General features: G+C 38.4%; 1 protein-coding gene across 4 annotated transcripts in view; it reads right to left on the bottom strand.

Annotated features, from left to right (window-relative positions):
- Window positions 1-19,897, bottom strand: part of PIK3C2G (phosphatidylinositol-4-phosphate 3-kinase catalytic subunit type 2 gamma) — a 403,205-nt gene that overhangs the window by 331,234 nt on the left and 52,074 nt on the right. For all 4 annotated transcript variants that reach the window (XM_017343356.4, XM_089303889.1, XM_051850300.3 and 1 more), the window contains exons 8-11: window positions 16,085-16,144; window positions 13,100-13,222; window positions 6,544-6,577; window positions 2,630-2,825 (exon numbers count right to left, since the gene is read on the bottom strand). In XM_017343356.4, coding sequence (XP_017198845.3) covers window positions 2,630-2,825; window positions 6,544-6,577; window positions 13,100-13,222; window positions 16,085-16,144 — 413 coding nt within the window. The remainder of the gene's footprint in view (window positions 1-2,629; window positions 2,826-6,543; window positions 6,578-13,099; window positions 13,223-16,084; window positions 16,145-19,897) is intronic.

Genomic DNA, 19,897 nt, shown 5'->3' with positions numbered 1-19,897 from the left:
AGCTTTTCCCAAGTAATACATTCCCACTGGCCTTTGATGGCTTGGGTGGGCTCCTCTCTGAAGGCAAAGTCATGGAGATCAAATCTTCATTTATGACAGAAGTTTCCCAAACTATTTTATCTTAGAGCACTAAAACAGCATTCCTTAATCTGTTCCATTCATTGTCATTAAGTCTTTATAACTAAAGCCACGTAAAAAGCTGTCATTTTGTAATACTCCCCCCTCCCAGTATTTGGTACTTATGTTTTTGGAGACACCTCTTGCGCAATTTTTTCCTTGATGCTTCTTCCCAGATGTGGTATCCCACCTCTCAGTCAGCCCAAGTGTCCTGTCGTCAAGTATTCCAATCTTTGTATCATCCTTTCCCACACTGAAACAATGTGGCAGAAATAGTGGATACCACAGATGAGGTTACCAAAGATCACCTCTTCTGACTCTGGTGCCACAATGCTCATGAACTCCTATTGGATCATCTGCTCTGGGGAAAGCCAGTTGCCATGTCTTCAGGACATGTGTAAATAGCGTTGTGACAAGGAATTGAGGCCATGAGACTTGCTGGCTGTGTTCCTCACAGCCTGCAACCATGCAAGTGAGTTGGAAATGAATTCTAAACTCCCTGTGAGCTCCGAAATGACTATAACGAGGGTTTAATAACCTCAGTATAATCCATAAGAAACCTTGAAGAAATACCCACCTTTCTAAGCCAGACCTAAAAATTGTGAGCTAATGCTGATCAGCTCAGTTAGCTCACAGTTTGCTGTGCTGAACTGCTATGTTTTGGGGTAGTTTGTTCTATACAGAAAAATTATAGATGAAGTTCCTAGGAAAATATAGAATATGCAATGTGTCCTGAGTTGACGTTATACCATGGCCTCTGTCCACAGAAGTGGTAATGCTGATTGACCTATGGATTTCTTTAAAAAGAAATAGCTCAATAGCCTTTATTTTTCCTCTGTCTCCAGTTTTGGCTTTATAGTTTGGTCCTCCAATGAGCGGCAGGGGCGATTTCTTTCCTCTCTCAAAGCTCACATTTACTCATTGATTATAGTGACTTCTGCAGAAAAGCATTCTTTTATATCTCTAATTATATATTCATAGCTCTATGTAGCTGTGAAAATGTAAAATGCCCTTACTATTTTTACTTTGCATGCATATGCTATGTGGAAAAAGGCAAAGGAGAGTTGGATAAACTACATTTATATAAAATTACACATTTTAAATCCATATATTCAATATTCATATACACATTTATATATTATTTGTATGTATATATGTGACTATATAAACACATAAATATATGTGTGTTCTATACATACTCATAATTATTAACCTGGAGAGATTTTCTGTGTAAATTAAAGTTAAGGAGCATGTTTATGGTCAGAAAATTGTACAAAAGCACTCAAAGTAGCAATGCATTTTTTATTAGTTCTTTAAATTCAAGAGAAAACAATATTCCATGATTCTAAAGAAATGTGTGTGTGGATAGTGTTTTATAATTTCATTTTAAGTTAACTTTATACAAGTCATTTGCAGAAGTTACCTCAGGAAATTTTATTGAAATTTTTTGGCTTTTGAGATATTAAATATAGAAGGTATAATAAGAGAATGGTAATGTGTTGATGGATTTATCAACTTTAGTAATTTTAGTCAGCATTCTTATAAATGTAATCCATAAGGAATTTAAGATTATGCAGTATTAATCCCATTTTATTTTTCAAGAGAAAACTATAAAATAGAATCACCCTAAAATCTTATGCTATCCCATGTATGATTTGGTTTATTTTTACTGCAACACAAATAATTCTTAATTCCCATTTTATCAAGGTACTCATCTCATGCAATATCTGCATTCACAACTTGATGGGGATTGGAGTAGCTTTTTTTCCTATTTTTACGTCATCTGTATCTTTATGCGTATGTTATCCCTCTTTTTCTTCTCTTAATTGGTATTAGTAATGTAAACCCAAGCATGAGGAAAATTTTAAAGCTGCCACCATATAGGATGAGTATTTTTTATTTTAATATTATATCCACAGTGTAAAATAAGATTTTTATCTATTTCGTTTGCAGGGACTGAAACATATGCACAAACACAGTGAGACACACACACACACACACAGAGAGAGAGAGAGAGAGAGAGAGAGAAATATGACAGAGAACCTGACAGATTGCCAGCCAGCCCCTATTTGTGGTTCACTCCCTACTTTCCTGCAATAGCCAGCGCAGTTTGAGGCTGAAGCTGGGAGCCAGGAACTCTCCATGTCGATGGCAGGGATCCAACCACTTGAATCATCATCACTGCCTCCTAAAGTCTGCATTAGCAAGAAGCTGGAGGAGAGGCAGAATTTGAACATGGACACATTGATGTGGCATACGGGGTGACCCTACAGACAGCTTGACCACTAGGGCAAGTGCCCATTCAGGAATTCTCTTTAAGAGAATGGATAAGGAAGGAAAATCAATGTCTATTAGAAATTTGAACTGCATTTTAAGAATCAGGGTACATCGATGCTGATTAATTTCCAAAATTTAATGAAATATTTGCACCTGCAAATAAGGAAAAAAAATGTGCTCTAATTAGAAGCTCTGTAAAAATTAACTATTTTGTGAACATCTCATTGCCACTCACCTGTGCACCCAGGGCTCTGGAATGTTGTGCACTGCATACACTCTGAAGCTCAGATGGGAGTGGAGCTCAGGACTCATGGGGGAAATGCTTACAGGTGCCTTTACAGGTTGAAAATCTGCATAAAAACTGCTACAATAGACATCAATTAGCTGGTAGATAGCCATGGATAATTCACTTGTCACCCTTTCTATCAAGCCTGTTGGGAAAAGGATAGAAGGTCATGTATGAGGAGTCATCGTTATCATAAGCTTTCCGTTTCCGTATTGAAATCTTACTACAAAACCTAGAATTTAATTAAAACAACCCAGTACCAGCTGAAGCTGACTAACCACTTCTACTTCTGAATGCAGTCTGGTTTAGTTGCTAGTAGCTTAGCTGTCTGTAAGCTTTCATCTTTCCAGTGCAACAAATTTTGGAAGCATGGCCTTTTAATCACAGATTGCAGGTTTTTAATTATTAATTTGATAATCTGATCAATTGTAATTCGGTAATTTTAAGTTGTTTGTGATTTAAAATTATTTTGTGACAAGGATAATTATTTTCTAGGTTGTCTGAGTACTTCAAACAAGTTTCATTTAAAGAATAAATTTTATTATGCTATAAAATTATGCTATAATGGTTACCATTAACTGAATATTAATCATACAAATTGTGCCGATATAAGAATGATAGTAGTACATGGCTGGGATTTGAAATAAGCTTGAAAGGAAAGATTTATGAAGGTTACTAAATCTCTTCAAAATCAAAGACTTTGAGTTTTACCATTAGTTATTTAAAAGGAGCTTACTGACTGTTCCTAAAAAAAGTGACTTATCATGAGGAAAGAAGAAATGACTAGGAATAGGGGCTAATAGATTTCCCTAGGCGGCTGAGGGGGTATTGAGAGAGTAAGCACATCATTAGAAATTACGCTCCTGGGATCTGCTGTGATACGATTCCAGTATGTGCTGAATCAAGTCAATCAGTCTGGTCTTCTATAAAAACTTATTACTTTCTTTTAAGTTCTTTCCGAGACACAGGTTGCTCGTTTTGTTTCAAGTGTTTAGAAACAGAAAGGTCATTTTCCCCTAATACTCTGCAGGTGTCTGGTGCTCAGGTGTTTGGGTGTTTCAGCTGCATCAAACCCTGTCCCTGATAGCTCTCCCATAATTCAATGTTTTGTATGTTAACACATTCTATTGTTCACTTAGCAATTCATATATTCATACAAAACTTGTAAGATAACAAATAAGTAAAATTTCTATTTTGAAGCTGTGCCCTTTGTTGGAATAGCCTGATGGGACAACCAGCAAAGGAGTTCTAAATTAAATCTGACAAATGAGCAGTGGCAATTAATGAACCAGAAGGGAAAGAAGCACCACGATAGTTTAAAAGTGTGTGTGTGGGGGGCTCATTGTATTCTGGAGGCCCCCCAACAAGGCGTCCCCTAAACAAAGGGCACAGAGCATTACACCTTCATAGAAACATCATTGTCCAGTCCCCAGAAGGCACTGGAGGGACTCTGAGGCAGATAGCACAAGTTTATTATCAGTATTCTCAATCCTGAGCAGCTAAATAGACTTCTACAGCACATCATCAAGTTGCATTAGGGACCTTTTTAATTCAAATTCTAGCAAACATTTGGGTGAATGTTGATTGAGATAATTTCTCAAGCTATTTTTAAAAGAGATTTATTTGAAAGGCAGAGTTACAGACTTTCCATCCATGGTTCACTCCCCAAATTGAGGCAACAGCCAGGGCTGAGGTAGGCCCAAAGCAGGAGTGGGAAACTCCATCTGAGACTCCCATGTGAGTAGCATGGACCCAAGCACTTGGGACATGTACTACTGCTTTTCCAGGTGCATTAGCGGGGAGTTGGATCCCCAGTGGATCCAACTGTTGCTAATATGAGATGCTGGCATGGCAGGCAGTGGCTTAACCAATTCACTGCACCAAAATGCTGGCCCCTTATGCTCTACTCTTACCTTCACTCTGGAGGGAGTCAGTCCGTAGTAACCCGCATGCCCGGCCCCCCAAGGGCGCACAGCTTTTAAATAGGGCAGGAGTAAACCAGCACAATTGCTTCCTAGTCTACACAGCTGGGCGTGTCCCTGGCGCTCCACAAGCCACAGCTGTCTTAGATTCCATTGGCCCTCCCTACCAGATTCTACTCAAGGTGGGTGGTGGTGGGAGAAGGGAGGTCTGTCTGTCCGTATTCATGGCTGAATTTTATATGAGATGACTTTAAGCTATGAGTATAACTCCTATATGAAACATAAATGAATTTTGTATTTGTAGTGGGTCTTAGTCCCAAAATATCTCATTATGAACTTTCAGCAAATATTCTCAAAGCCCCTAAATTCCAAAACCCGAAACACTTCTGATCCCAAATATGTCAAATAAACAGCACCAACATGCAAGTGAAGCTTATTAGAATCTGACATGATTTATCATAGAATATAAGTCTCCAGGAACACTCCTGTCCTCACAGTTTTGTGGTTTCTCATATTGTAACTTTTGAGGACAATGGGGAAAGGCGACCTCATTCCAAAATTCCTAGTAAGAAAAGAGGGCCAGTTTGGCAGGTGTTCCTGCAGCTGGTCCATGCCAGTTACTGTCACTAAGAATCCGGGTCACTATTATTGGAGGATGTCCATCCCTTCCTTCCCTTCCTCTATGCTGTTCTGGAGTTCTATGAATACTGGCAACATGGAAGTTTGCACCAAAACAGGTGGAGTTGTATTTCTCCATACTTCTGCCACCTCATTGTTCAATATACCACAATGTCATCTTTTGAGCTGTAGGGACCAGAGTCTAGAGGATATCCCTATAACCCTACTGAAATCATGAAAGGTGTTATTTGGACTCTTGTGAGTGAGGCAGTTCGAGTAAAATACTCAGAGTGTTCCTACACCAAATACCAAGTGCCTGTGAGAACAAGGAAAACCCTGAACACACCTTGCACGTTGCAGACTATCATATCCTTTATGCATTTTAGAAAAACTGAGGATCAAAACCTTTAGCCTAGAACCACAAGTTCAAAAGTGGCAAGTTTCAGTTCAAACCAGTTGTGCCTGAATCCTAAAATTGGAGTCTGCTTTATAGCACACAGTCACCAGGTACCCACTATTTCCTACAGAGACAATGTCTCGTGAGGCTTACAATTTTATATAGGCTCAGAGTCTCTACCAACAGTGATTATTCCAGAATCCAATCCTCTTTCTTGTAAAATTAGCTTGGGCTCTCCAATAGAACTTAAATGTAAATGTGAAATTAGTGACCTCAGAGATACATTTGCAATTTTTACATCAAAATATAATTGGGTAAATAGTAAAATTTTGTTTGCAGTGTCTTGGGATGGCTATAAGGGTACTTTCTGTATTATTTTAATTTTTGTAGGTCTTTTGACTTTTCTCAGTACAAAAAATCTTAGAAAAAGCTCGAATGTAGATGTTTACTTCCCAAAGATTATTCACTTTGACCATCAAAAAGGATTTTAGAAAAGCATTTTTCTATAAAAATATGTGTGACTACAGTGATTGATATTTGAATAAAATATTTTTTAAAAATTGGGTATTACACCCTAAGGATTATGTGTGATAAAAAATTATTCACTTTCTTCATTTGAAAGGCAGAGAGATGGTGTGGGGGGGATGAAAACAGATAATTGGAGAAAAACAGAAAGGAGTTGAGAACTCATTTTGGGTCTCTAATATTCATGATAGGGACCCCACTACTTGATCCTCACCTACTGTTTCCCAGGGTACGCATTAGTTGAAGCTGAAATTGTGAGCAGTGCCAGCCAGCATTTGAACCCAGATACTCTGATATGGGATGTGGTCATCCCAAGTGGCATCTTAATTGCTATATCAGATGCCCATCTCTAAGTTTTTAAAAAATATATTTTAAAAATAGTTGAGTACATGTATAATTACCTTTTGCTGAGGTCTCAGAATCTTGATGAAAATTCTGAAAAAAAGGGTAAAAACATTTTTTATTCAAGCAACAAACTCACAAATTAAACTAGTAATGTCTAAAACAAACACTAAGGTTTCTCTGAAATGAGAAAAGATAAAACATTTCTCTTTATCAAATATTGATACTGCTTATTATACAAAGGAAATCTAAATTGTATGATGAAAGAAAACACTTCTGAATATTGCCATTAGCAACATAGGTTATTTTATTTTTCAAAAAGCAAGCTCCTAGAATAGGCTCAGCCTTTTTCAGCATTTTTGGAGTAGTTCTGTAAATCCCATCTAAGCTCAGTCTCCCTTGCATGACAGTGATTAGTTTTTTTTTTTTTATCAGAGCATTTTTCATCTCTGTTTAGTGTGCCCAGATCTTATTAGCAATCATTCATATGCAAGTTTTGGGCAGCACTAAAAAGAGGAATGGAAGGCAGTGGGCAAAATCACACAGAATCACCATGTAGTTTCATGTCCTTCATTCCTTTTGGAGAATTAAAAAAAATGATAATCAAACATTTGAGACAAATAATACAAATAATACAATCATATCCTAAATAAAAACAACAATCTGAAATTTGATTTTGTTGTAATTTTCATTGTCATTGTGCTCATGTCCATTAGTGTAGTGACTCTGCTTATGTAATTATTTCTTTATATGTTTGCTGGAAGCCTAAAATTGCTTTAAGATTTGCTAGAGGTAACATTATTATCAAGAAAACTATATGGAGTGTTTCATTGATTCACTAAAAGAAGGTATTACACCAAATAAAATTATATTTTCTAAAAAGAATTTTAATTGCACAGTAATTTTTTAACATTTAAACTTTTTTTTTTTAAATTAAAAATTGAATAGTTGGCTTTTAAGGAAATCCAATTAACTAAAAGCTAGATTCCTCAATTAAATTATGGAGTAATTTTGTTTTCTGTAACAAAGATCTTGATAAGATAAGATATGCCTTTAGAGAGGGAACATTTCTATCATTTAAAAAGTATCATTAAATTTATATAGAATATTTTCTTTTCAGAAGCATTTATATTTCAAAACATTTCATCTGACTATATTTTAACTACTATCCCATACACATGAAGGTTCTTCAAAAAGTTGGTGGAAAATAAATGAAAACATAACTTTAGTTTGGTACAAATGCATGTTGAAACCTATTAGAGATTTTTCATAGTTTGTATTGTCCATGAACAGTTCGAGGACTCCTCATAAGGTATCCACTCCATCCATGTGAGTGAGAATATGCAGGATGTTAGCTGACATAACTAGAATTCAATTTATTGAGAAACATAGACTTGCATTATAAAGTCCAATCACATCCATCTACCCCACAATATGAAAGACCATAATTTTCCTATTGTAGTTCTTTAATTGTGTGGAAATACACTTTGTGAGCTTCTGGAATATAATTTGAACAGTGGGTATGTTTTCAGTGCTGAGTGGGAGTAGAATAGAATACTACACTTGTGATAAAACTTTTAATCTTGCCAAAATGTACATTCATAAGTATCTAGTTACTTCCCTGTGTGGCAAGAAATCATCTCTTGTAAATTGATCAAAAATGCAGCCAAGAAAAAGGAAAGCTTCTCAAATTTCAGAGTTTATTGGCAGAAAACCCATATTTCTCAATATCTCTTCAATGTTGAGTTAGTAGTGAGTGGATAGACTGAATTCTTTTGGCATTGTTAAATGCACTTTATATTGCATAAAATCTGTTAAATGCACATACTATGTGTGCCAACATTCTCGTAGGTGAACTCACAAGATAGGATGGGAATGTGAATGCAGATGATGGAGAATAAATGAACATTTAAAATCTTCTCAAAATAAATAGGATTATATTTTATATTTTTGCATTAAACTATTTTGGCTGTTGCCATATATTAAACAGTACTCATAATTGTAAACTCTTTTCTTTGTTGCATGCATGTAACACACTCCAGATTTATTAAAATATAAGATGAATATTTAGATATTTTGAGTTATTAAGCTACAAAGAAAAATGACACAAATTTTAGTGCTTGTAAATACATAAGAAATATAAGATGTGTATTGAGCTTTCCTTAGCATTATAATTGTTTGTGGCTTTCCTGGGAAATAACCAATTTCTCTGTAAAGTGTTGTTTTGATTTCAGATATATTGAAAGTATTATATTTCTGAGAAAATTGCCATTTTTGTTCTTTTATGGAGTTTCAGAATGAATGTTCTGAAGATAAAGCTTCCTGTGTCTAGCAATACTATAGCATCACTTCAACTGCTTCATTATAAATTATGTTTTCCAGATTCTTTGATTATTTGTTGCTACTACCTACTAGGAGTCAGACATAAGAGTTGAACATAACAATTATTCTTAACAGATAGGAAGATAGATGTCCACATTCTCACATCTGGTCCCCACCTCTTACAATGGCTCCTATTTGCCACAGGGCTAGCCATACCCAATGGCAGTGACATGATTGGGATCTGTCTGGCCTCTGTAAGAATTACAACCTTCCTCTTGGCCCCATGGGGAAGATTCTCACCGTCTGCCCCCAGCACCATCCTCACTTCCCCCAGTAATAATCATGACTCTCATTCAAGCTACACTAGCATGTGGTTCATTCACTAACATTATTTCCTACACTTGAATAACCCTAAAAATCTTGTGTTATTTTTTCTGTTTTAGAGATGAGGACAACTGAAATTCAGTGAAATTAATTTTTCAAAGAATGTTAGCTAGAAATGGGTAGATCTTGCATTCAAATGATGTTTTTATTTCCCTAAGCTCATTGTATTTCACTGTTAGTTCTAGGAGCTTTTAACATCTCCAAAATATGAGACTTAAAGAAAAAGTAATTGCTTGTTTAAAGTGAACTCTCACTCCCTTGGTAACTTACTTAACTTCATGTATTAAGAGGCTCTTTGTTAGCACCATGTAATTCCCAAGTTTTTCAGTTTATCAAAATGTTTATTTTGAACACATATGAAGGTATATTTTCCAAGACTATGGCATAATTTTTTCACTCTGACAGAATGGAAAAATGTACTCAAATTAAATGTGATTACATCAGATTTGTTACATAAGGAATAGGTCTTAATATTCACACAAAAATAGTCTTGGAAACAATACAACTATTCTGTTTCCTTTTATAATGAAAATATAAAATAGTGTTACCCCTTTAAGCAAAATTTAAATAAATAAATCAGCTTTAGATATTAAAATTTGGGGTTTATTGATATTATATTATTTAAACACTATGAAACTATTTTCGATATTGTTATGTACCATCAAGCATTAATTACAGTAGTTCCTCGTCATCCACATTTCACTTTGTGCAATATCTTGCGGAGAACTGTGATTGAAAATATTAAATGGAAAATGACTGATGTACGCAAGTTATAACTTTTAAATTGAGTGCCATTCTGAGTAATGGGATGAAGTTTCACCTTGCCTTGGACAGGAACCATCCCTTGTCCATCCAGTGCACTAGTCACTTAGTAAGCCCTATTGTTTATCAGATCTCGGGTTGCCTGTGACAGTGCTTGTGTATAAGTGAGCTTTCCTTTACTTAATAATGGCTGCAATGTACAAGAGTAGTAATGATGGCAATTTTATTACAGTATACTGTTGTATTCTAATTCGGTGATAATTATTATTGTTAATATCATAATGTGCCTAGTCTATACATCAAACATTTGTATTTATAGCGAAAAATATAGTTTACATAGAATTCAGATGTCTATGGCTTCATGTATACCCGTGGGGCCTTGGAACATATCCCTATGCAAATGAGGACTACTGTGCTCATATCACTATTATTATTATTTTATCTTTCTGTTTTGTCATCTGCTAAATGTGTAACCAAATTTATTTTTGTGATTCATTTATTGTGACCCAATTGTCTTATTTTGAGGGGTCAATAATTATACTTACAATTACATATGAGATGTCTAAGATTTTAAAAAAAATAATGCTCTTTTAAAAGAAAAGAAAATCAGAAAATTATTACAGGATGTAAGATCCAGACAAAAGTCACCCAGAAGTCATAGAAGCAGTGTGTACTACAAATTTGACAAAATATACCACAGAACTGATTTCTTCTTTCCTAAATATGACTTGCCCAAGCAAGTATGGGCATTTATACTTGTATACACTGGTGCACAGGAGAGCTATTAATGCCTATGCACACATTTGTATGGAAATATTATTTAAGCCCATTCAACTTAATAAATTGTAGGACTGACTTCAACTTCTCTTGGAATGTTTAAATTGTTTACAAACTTCAAAGGTGTAATGAACTCCCTTTTAATTTAATTAAATTCATTTGGCATAATGGAATCAAGGTGCCATTACTCCCCAAATAAATGAAACATACTGTGGACACATGTCACTCCTCCTCTTCGTGGAGGAACGACACAGGACCCTGCGCTGTTCTTTTATCTGCTCGGCCCTCCCCGGGTTTGCTGCTGGTTCTTCCCGGGTTGGCTACCGACCCTTCCACCTCCGTGGAAGGGCGGTTCCCCCTAGCCACTTTCCCCACTTCTGCGGGGGAGCGGCACACCGCCGGCCGGCTCTCTCGGGGGCTGCACAGGTGTTCCCCTTAGATGTTCCTCTTAGATGTTCCTGGTGCATGTTGTCTCTCTCCCCCTTTATAGTCCTCTTCCACCAATCCCAACTCTGCTACCCACACGCCGAGTACGCTGCTCTCCTCCAATCAGGAGTAAGTCCCACAGTTTATTGGTTGAACTGGAGGCAGCTGTGTAGAAGCTGTTTCTCCCTTGTCAGCGCCATATTGTGGGAGAGCAGATGCATAGAATAAGTCTTAATTCCAGTAACTTAGTCTAGTCCGAGTTGCTCCCCACAGATCCCCCTTTCTTTTTATTTTTTGGCGTTGATACGCGCCTGTCTTCGGTGCCCCGCGGCACACTCTCTGCTCTGCTTGCTAGAGTTGCCCACAGGTGCTTACAAACCCTACCAATCAGGCAAACCGAATCCGGGTCCTCTCTTCACCATGTTGTGAGGAGGTTTTTAGGCGCTGATGCGTGCCTGTGTTCGGTGCCCTGCAGCGCATGCTCTGCTCTGCTAGAACTGCCTGCAGGTGCTTACAAGCCCTATCAATCAGGCAAACCGAACCCAAGCCTTCTCATTGCTGTATTGTGGGGAGACTTATTGATGTTAATTCATGCCTGTCTTCGGTGACCTGCGGCGCATAAGCTGCTAGCCGCCCGCAAGTGCTCACCACCTCCCTAATCAGGCAGACCGAATCCAAGCTCTCTCATTGCCATGTTGAGGGGAGGCCTTATTTTTCTCTATTTCTCTATCTCCGGGCATTCCTATCTCTCCCATTTTACTTCTATCTGCCAGCATTCCTATTTCTCTCATTTTACTTCTAAACTTCTGTTTCTCTTATCCCTGCAGCTTCCCGGCGCCCGCCCCGAGGCTGCTTCTGGGCGCCTCGCCCCGCGGCGGCAGCTTCCCGGCTCTGAGCCGCTTCAGCCCGCGCTTCTCTCATCTGCGTGGCTTCCCGGCTTTGCGCACACACTCCGCGGTCTCTGCGCCCCTTCGCGCCCGCACCACGGCCTCGTGCTAGCCCCACGCTCCCTATCTATTCATGCCCCGTGCTCTCTCTGCACGCGGCGGCTTCCGCGAATCACACAGCCTAGCTCACGTTTCTGCCACTAGCATTCAATCCAAGTTCCCCGGGCTAACCTGGCGAATTCAACCTAGCCCACGCTTCCGCCTCACGGTTTGGCTTCCCGTCTTTTGCTCCCCAGGCTAATCTGACGGATTCCAACCTGGCTTATGCGTCCACCTCTAGTTTTAGCTTTTTGCCTTTTGTTCCCCGGGCTGACTTGAAGAATTCCAACATAGCTTACGTTTCCACCTCGGCCTGCCCCTGCAGCTTCAATTTCCCTAACATTTTTTCTCTACCCGGTATGTTTCCCTACGTTTTCTTCCAACAATATTCCTTCCTCATTTCTCCTGGCTTCTCCCCACAGTCCATATCCGAGTCTGTTTGTTCTAGCTTTCACTTTCGCTTTCGACCTTAGAGATTTCTCCCAGCTTCCCCCCGTAGTCCGTATCTGAGTCTATGCCTAGGCTTTTGATAGCTTCTTCCGGCACCTTTTCTGTCCGGCTTTTCCCTAGGCTCTTTGCTAGTCTCTCTCTCCGATATTTTCCCGCTTCTTCCCGTTTCTTCCCTCCTAAGTTTTCTATCCGAGTCACGGCACCATTATGTCACTCCCCCGCGGAAGTGGGGAAAGTGGCTAGGGGGAACCGCCCTTCCACGGAGGTGGAAGGGTCGGTAGCCAACCCGGGAAGAACCGGCAGCAAACCCGGGGAGGGCCGAGCAGATAAAAGAACAGCGCAGGGTCCTGTGTCGTTCCTCCACGAAGAGGGGGAGCGACAGACACACACACACACACACACACAACTACATGCACAGATATTTAGTTATTATTCAAAAGTCTTTCTCCTTAATTAATTATTGAACTGAGGTTTAAGTAATAACAGTGTAATAAATGAATATATTTACCTCTGATTTTCTGTGAAGCATTAGATTTAGTTCATTTACTGCATCTGTGATTTGTTTGGTTTCCACACAGGCCAGAACACTGCATATATTTTTAACTTCTTCAATAATATTATTCACATTTTGCTGTGGATGACAAGATTAACAGCTTAGTATTTGTCAAAATCGAGAAGATACTAGTTTATCTAATGTCTTCAAAATACATCTTTGTTTGAAAAGAAAATAGAATAAAATATTCTTAGATGAAAGTTCTGAAGATTCTCATTATTTTGTGAATTTGTGTTAAGTGAATGCTCAAGGGTAACTAACTTAACTCTAAAGTTAAGTTAAGGGAAAGGGGAAATAACAAAAAGGAAACAAAGGAAAGGGGGAATAACAAAATAACATTGACAAAGTTGTGATGGGTGCCAAATAGTTTGAAAACAAGCTCATGATGGCAGGTCCTTATAAAGCTTCAGAACATATGCTTTTGGAATGAGTGTTCCAAGGAAAATTTGCCAAACCAGATTCTCACTTCAGACCAGATTTGGGACAATCAATTATGTTGTCAGGGTATTTGGTAATCATTGGATCACACTATCCTTCAAGCAAAAGCTGTTTTTAAATAATCAGTGATGACAAACATCCACAGTGCATGTCATCCACATGACAAATTCTTCTAAAAATCAAAATTCCGCCTGCCTTGAAGCTATACACAGATTTTAGAATCGCTGTTCTAAGAGCTTTTCATTAGCTTTTCTATTTTTTAACTCTCAATTAAGCCTTACTTAAAAAGGACCTTATTTTTCTCCATATATTATTATTAAATACGATGAGAAATCTCTTTTTCTTCTTAAATCCATGCTACTCATCTTTCATTCTGCAGTATTTTTATGTACATTATCTATACTACAAACAATCCTGGCTTTCAAAACACATCAGCTTGGTCATAGTACCACAGTCATTTCCATGGAGGCACAGCATATTCTAGGAAGAGGTGAAAGATTTTTTTTCTTGTTTTTCTGACAAAGATAGGAATTCAAAGTACAAAAAGATTTTAAGTGTATTTATTCTAGAGCACTCATTAATAAAACATTATCAAAATAAATATACTACATGAATTTTACATGAGTGGAATACTATTTTGTGTCTTTTATGGCAAAATAATACTTTTGAATATGTCAACAGTACCTCTAAGTGTTTTTACAAATACTCAAAACTGTTTACAAAAACTGAGGAAGAATAACTAATTAATACTATGAAAGGCAAATTCTGAGGTTTGAAGCATAAGAACAGTTTTCTTCAATGTGCTGAAAGTAAGAAGATAAAATTTAGTTGGGATACATTTTAAGTCTTTCGCAGATTAAAATACCCAATTCTAAGAAGAAAAAGTTGCAAATAATCCATATAGAAATATGTCACTTGTTTCATTTATGTGAGAAATCAGTAATAGTCAGGGGACCGGTGCTGTGGTGTAGAAGGCTAAGCCTTTGCCTGTGGCGCTGGCATCCCATATGGGTGCTGATTCCTGTTCTGGCTGCTCCTCTTCCAAGCCAGCTCCCTGCTAATGGCCTGGGAAAACAGTGGAAGATGGTCCAAGCACTTGGGCCCCTGCACCCACACGGGAGACCTGGAAGAAGCTCCTGGCTGCAGATCGGCCCAGCTTCAGCTGTTGCAGCCATTTGGGGAGTGAACCGGTGGATGGAATACCGCTCTCTGTGTCTCTCTCTGTCTGCAGCTCAGTTTGGTGGAGGTAGGGAAGTTGGCAGCACTGGGGCTAAGATCCTTGAATAAACTCCAAGCACTGAATAAATCGCTGATGTGGCAGAGGACCCAGGGAATCACTGAGCAAGCTTCTCTGTCCCCTCAGTCTCTGCGTGAAGAAATGATTACCTGAGAAATTGAAACCCTAGTCTGTGTTAATGCGCATTGTGCAGTGTTAATTTACACCACACAAAGGGAGAAAAATTAATATAAAAAATTGTATTAAAATTTTTTAAAGAGAGAATTGATATAAAAAATTGAACTGGGTTATCATAACTATTTTAAACCCTAGCAGAACTAAGTGCAAAATTAAACACGTATCAAACTGCAAGCCTTAGTTTCTCCCAAAATACACATTTATAAAAAGATATAGACAGACAGACACATGAACACACACACACACTCCATAGCAAGAGGGGATTAATCATCCTTTAATTCCCAACTCCTATGGTGAGGGATCCACAGTACATGAAACTCTATAGGCACACAGACAAAATATAGGATTAGCACCCTATTTCAGGAGCTATTGAGCAAGATTTGGGCATAATTTTTATATATGTGATACCTGGCAAAGTGATGCATATGATTATCAAGAGAGAGAATTTAGACACAGAAGACTTGAAAACTCAGTGCACAACATTTTAGAACATCTAATAGTTCAGTGATGGAGGAGAAAGTTTGGGTCACACTTGGAGTGCACACTGCAGACACAAGTCCTAAGTCACAGCTTTGTGGACGTCAACAGAAAGTTAGTGTATGGTATTGGGAAATTTTGGCTTGGAAGAGGACAAATGAAACATGATAATCATTTTCAAGTAGTTTATGTTCTTTCAGGTTAAAGGGGGAGCAGATTTATTTTAAGTAGATTTAAAATGATAATTAGGACAAATGGTTACAGATGTAGAGTGTTTTCTTTTTCTTTTTGGCTTGATATTGGAAAAATCTTTGTCCAGATTACTTGTCCAAACACTGAATAGGCTGCCTTGTGAGTTGAGAGTGCCTCTACATTACAGGCATGCAAATAATCAGGAGTGGTTTAAAGAGCTTTTTACATTTTGTAACAGTTTGGATTATACCGCCTCTGAATTCTTTCTAACTTTGATTCTTTGGGTCAATGAAAACAAAAACAAGAATAAGATTATGATGTTATTTTATGACTTTTATTCCAAGCTTATCTTATAAAATATTTGATATATCATAGATTTTGAAGGAGTAGCATTCTAATACTTTAAATTTTAAGTATACCTGAAAAACATTTTGAGCCTCAGAGAAGGCTGGTGACAAACATTCTTCCTCCACATTTTTCTGGAAAACAAAACAAGAAACAAGAAAGAATTAGAGTTTTTTCTCCCTTTCATTTAGCTGTGATGGATATTAAAGTAATACACATTTCAACAGCCAAGCACAGCTTGTCATCTTCCAGACATTATGTAGACTTTAATGAGTTTCCATTTATATATTCAGATTGAAAATGATCAAATGCAATTAATGAGTTTAGAGACAAATTGAAAATTTAGTGCTTTTCATTCCACTTGCAGTAGTTAGGACTATCATAAAAATGTTTTTCTTAAAGTTTAAAAACAGTCTTTGGAGTTACAATTTGGCTTAAAATATAGGACACTGGTCTCACGGTAAAAATGAAAAAGTCAGAAAATACAGAAAATCATAACTTTTCCTGACCCTAGCACAGATTTGAGGTGACAAGGTGACCATGTAAACTGAGCTCCAGTGTGACAGGCTCCTCCAAGGAGAAATGGGACATGCTTCTTTGACAGAACACAGTAGAAAGAGGAGGCCACCAGACAACTGGATAAGAAGAAAACATCTAAAATTTCAACAAATTCTTAAAGGTCAGATGTGAACTAGCTTACCAGTTTGGAAGACCAGGTAGCTCAAGATATAGGATAAGCTTATAATCTCTTGCAAGCTCTTTTTCCACCGATACCTACCAGTGTTCCAGGCAAATATCAAAGGCAATACAGACAACTTGTAGGCCGGTGCGCAACGGTGCAGCTGATTAGGTCAGCTGTATCTATGGGGTAGCCATAAAGCCCCCTCCACTCGTAAGCATCCTTCTCTCCCAAGAAGTGAAAATATTAAGCATCTAGGGGTTGGACAGGGAACCCTCTATGAGCCTGAGCCCAAGCAAAAATCCTTTGCATCTCCAGAAAAGGTAGAAAGCAAGAGAGTCTGCCTATGCGGAAGAGGTGGGCAATAGGTGAAGACCCTTTGCTGATGAGTGTAAGGGAGAAGCAAAACCCTTGTGATCCCAGAGAGGGGAAAATAAATCAGCTTCAGCCCAGCATCCCACTCGGATGACAATCAGAGATCAGGTAAGACTGGGAGGAGGAGCAGTAAACTGCCTCCTGCCCACGGTTAGATGCAGTCACAGGGCAGGCTTTGCCTGCTATATGGAACAGTCAGAAATGCTAAGAAAGGGCCGGCGCCGTGGCTCAATAGGCTAATCCTCCACCTTGCGGCGCCGGCACACCGGGTTCTAGTCCCGGTCGGGGCGCCGGATTCTGTCCCGGTTGCCCCTCTTCCAGGCCAGCTCTCTGCTATGGCCAGGGAGTGCAGTGGAGGATGGCCCAGGTGCTTGGGCCCTGCACCCCATGGGAGACCAGGAAAAACACCTGGCTCCTGGCTCCTGCCATCGGATCAGCGCGGTGCGCCGGCTGCAGCGGCGGCCATTGGAGGGTGAACCAACGGCAAAGGAAGACCTTTCTCTCTCTGTCTCTCTCTCTCACTGTCCACTCTGCCTGTCAAAAAAAAAAAAAAAAAAAAAAAAAAAAAAAAAAAAAAAAAGAAAGAAATGCTAAGAAAATTCCAATAATTAAGCTTAATATAATGTCAGTCTGAGGCTGTGATTGGTTTATTACAACATAAAATCTACTTGACTCCACCACCAAAAACCTCCATTATTTAGGAATAAGCAGCAGCAGACTACTTCTGGGAGAGGGACATATTGAAAGAGACCTTCTCTGCGGCACAGGAAAGCAGGACCTACTGAAACCTGAGGGTGAAGCAGGAACACTGAGAAAGACCCCATCCTCCACAAATTCAACAGCAAGCACAAGTACTAAGCTAACTACTGGAGAAATCTGCAGTGTGCAGTGCTCTGAAGATAGTGATCATGACAAAACAGAAATAAATCTCAAATAAGGTCCAGATCATATAATCCTTACATCCTAATAGTGCAACAGAACACTACTTCCAGGCGTAAACAAACTTCTCCTTGATCTTTAATATTGTTCCACACATGATGTCTAGCATTTGTTGAAAAATTAGCTCCCACACAGAAACCTATTGCCAATTAACAAATACATAAAGAGCAATTAAGAAAAATAATGAATAAAACCACCCCTGGAAATAACCTAGATGTTAGAACTGTTGTGCAGGGACTTTAAAATAACCAGCATTACATGTTACAAGAACTAGGGGGAAATGTGGATAACATATGCAAATATATGGGTCCATTTAGCAGAGATGTAGAAGCTTGAATAGTCAAATGGAATTATAGAACTCTAAAATATGCAGGATATTAAATGTGACTAAGTCCTTCAATGAATTCAACAGCATATTGGGCAAGCTAAGGAAAGTATCAATGAAAGTGAAAACTGATTAAGAGAAATTATCCTCACTGAAAACAAAGTGGAAAAGAGGAATATGGGGAAAGCAAGAGCCCAACATCTAAAAGCTGACATAGAGACTCATATGTATAATTAGGGTTCTGGAGAGCTAAGAATGAGACAGAGATATTCAAAGAGACAGTGGACAAACATATCAAAATGTATCGGAGGGGCCGGCACTTTGGCATAGCAGGTAAGGCTGCCGCCTGCAGTGTCAGCATCCCATGGTGGCGTTGTTTCAAGTCCTGACTGATCCACTTCCGATCCAGCTCTCTGCTATGGCCTTGGAAAGCAGTAAATGATGGCCCAAGTCCTTGGATCCTTGTACCCACATGGGAGACCCAGAAGAAGCTCCTGGCTTTTGGCTTCAGATTGAACCAGCTCCCACCATTCCGGCCATTTTGGGAGTGAACCAGCAAATGAAAGACCTCTCTCTCTCTCTGCTTCTGCCTCTCTCTAACACTGCCTTTCAAATAAATAAATAAATATTTAAAAAAAAAACAGATGGAATGGTACTAAGATTCAGAGGGAAATATATGAATTGAAAGCTCTAAAAATGAAGTTCTTTGTCAATTTTTGAAATTTTTTAGAAATTGAATACATACATAATTTAAATCTTTTCCACAGAGAAAATTCAAGAGCAAATAGTATAATTAATGAATGAAATAATTTTCTAAACACAGTGCTCTGAGCAGCTTGTGGTACGGCAGATTCTTTTATCTGATGTCAGAACTTTCCATAAAAATATGGCAATTAAGGTTGTTGAATTGATGTAAGAATAGGCACATAGATTCACAAAACAGAATAGAGAATGTAGACCTCAAATAGATGGCTACACATACATGGATGCTTGTTTCTGCCAATGTTCCCAAGATTATGTAACTGAGGAAAGCATACCATTTTAATTGAATGACTCAATGGGGCTGGTGTTGTGGAGCAGCTGGTTAAGCCACCTACAACACTGTCATCGCATTTGATCATTGGTTCTTGTCTTGACTACTCCACTTCTGATCAGCTTCCTGCTAATGTGCCTTGGAAACAAGTGCATGGGCCCCTAATGCACATAGGAGACCTGGATGAAGGTTGTGGCTCCTGGCTTCATCCTGGCCCAGCCCTAGCTGTTGTGACCTTTTGGGTAGTGGACCAGCAAATGGAGGGTCTTTGTCCCCGGCTCTCTCCCTCTCTCTCCTCCCAGTTCTGTAACTCTACTTTTCAAATGAATAAAATCTTTTTAAAAATAAATTTGTTATTAAAAAAAAACTAAATATCCTTTTAGAAAAATAAAATATCTTTTATGTTTATTCCCAAGCAAATAGAAACTTAAAATGGATCGTATAGCTTAATCAACAACTAAAACTATAAATTGTTTTGAAAAAAATTAAGAAAATACAGGTTAACTTGATTAGGTAAATCTTGAGTTTAAAGTGTA

The sequence above is a fragment of the Oryctolagus cuniculus genome, chromosome 9 (genome assembly GCF_051225735.1).
Source record: "Oryctolagus cuniculus isolate XC-2025 breed Fujian yellow rabbit chromosome 9, ASM5122573v1, whole genome shotgun sequence".
Taxonomy (NCBI): Eukaryota; Metazoa; Chordata; class Mammalia; order Lagomorpha; family Leporidae; genus Oryctolagus; species Oryctolagus cuniculus.
The sequence above is the reverse complement of the archived record's forward strand: the minus strand, read 5'-3'. Positions and strand labels throughout refer to the sequence as shown.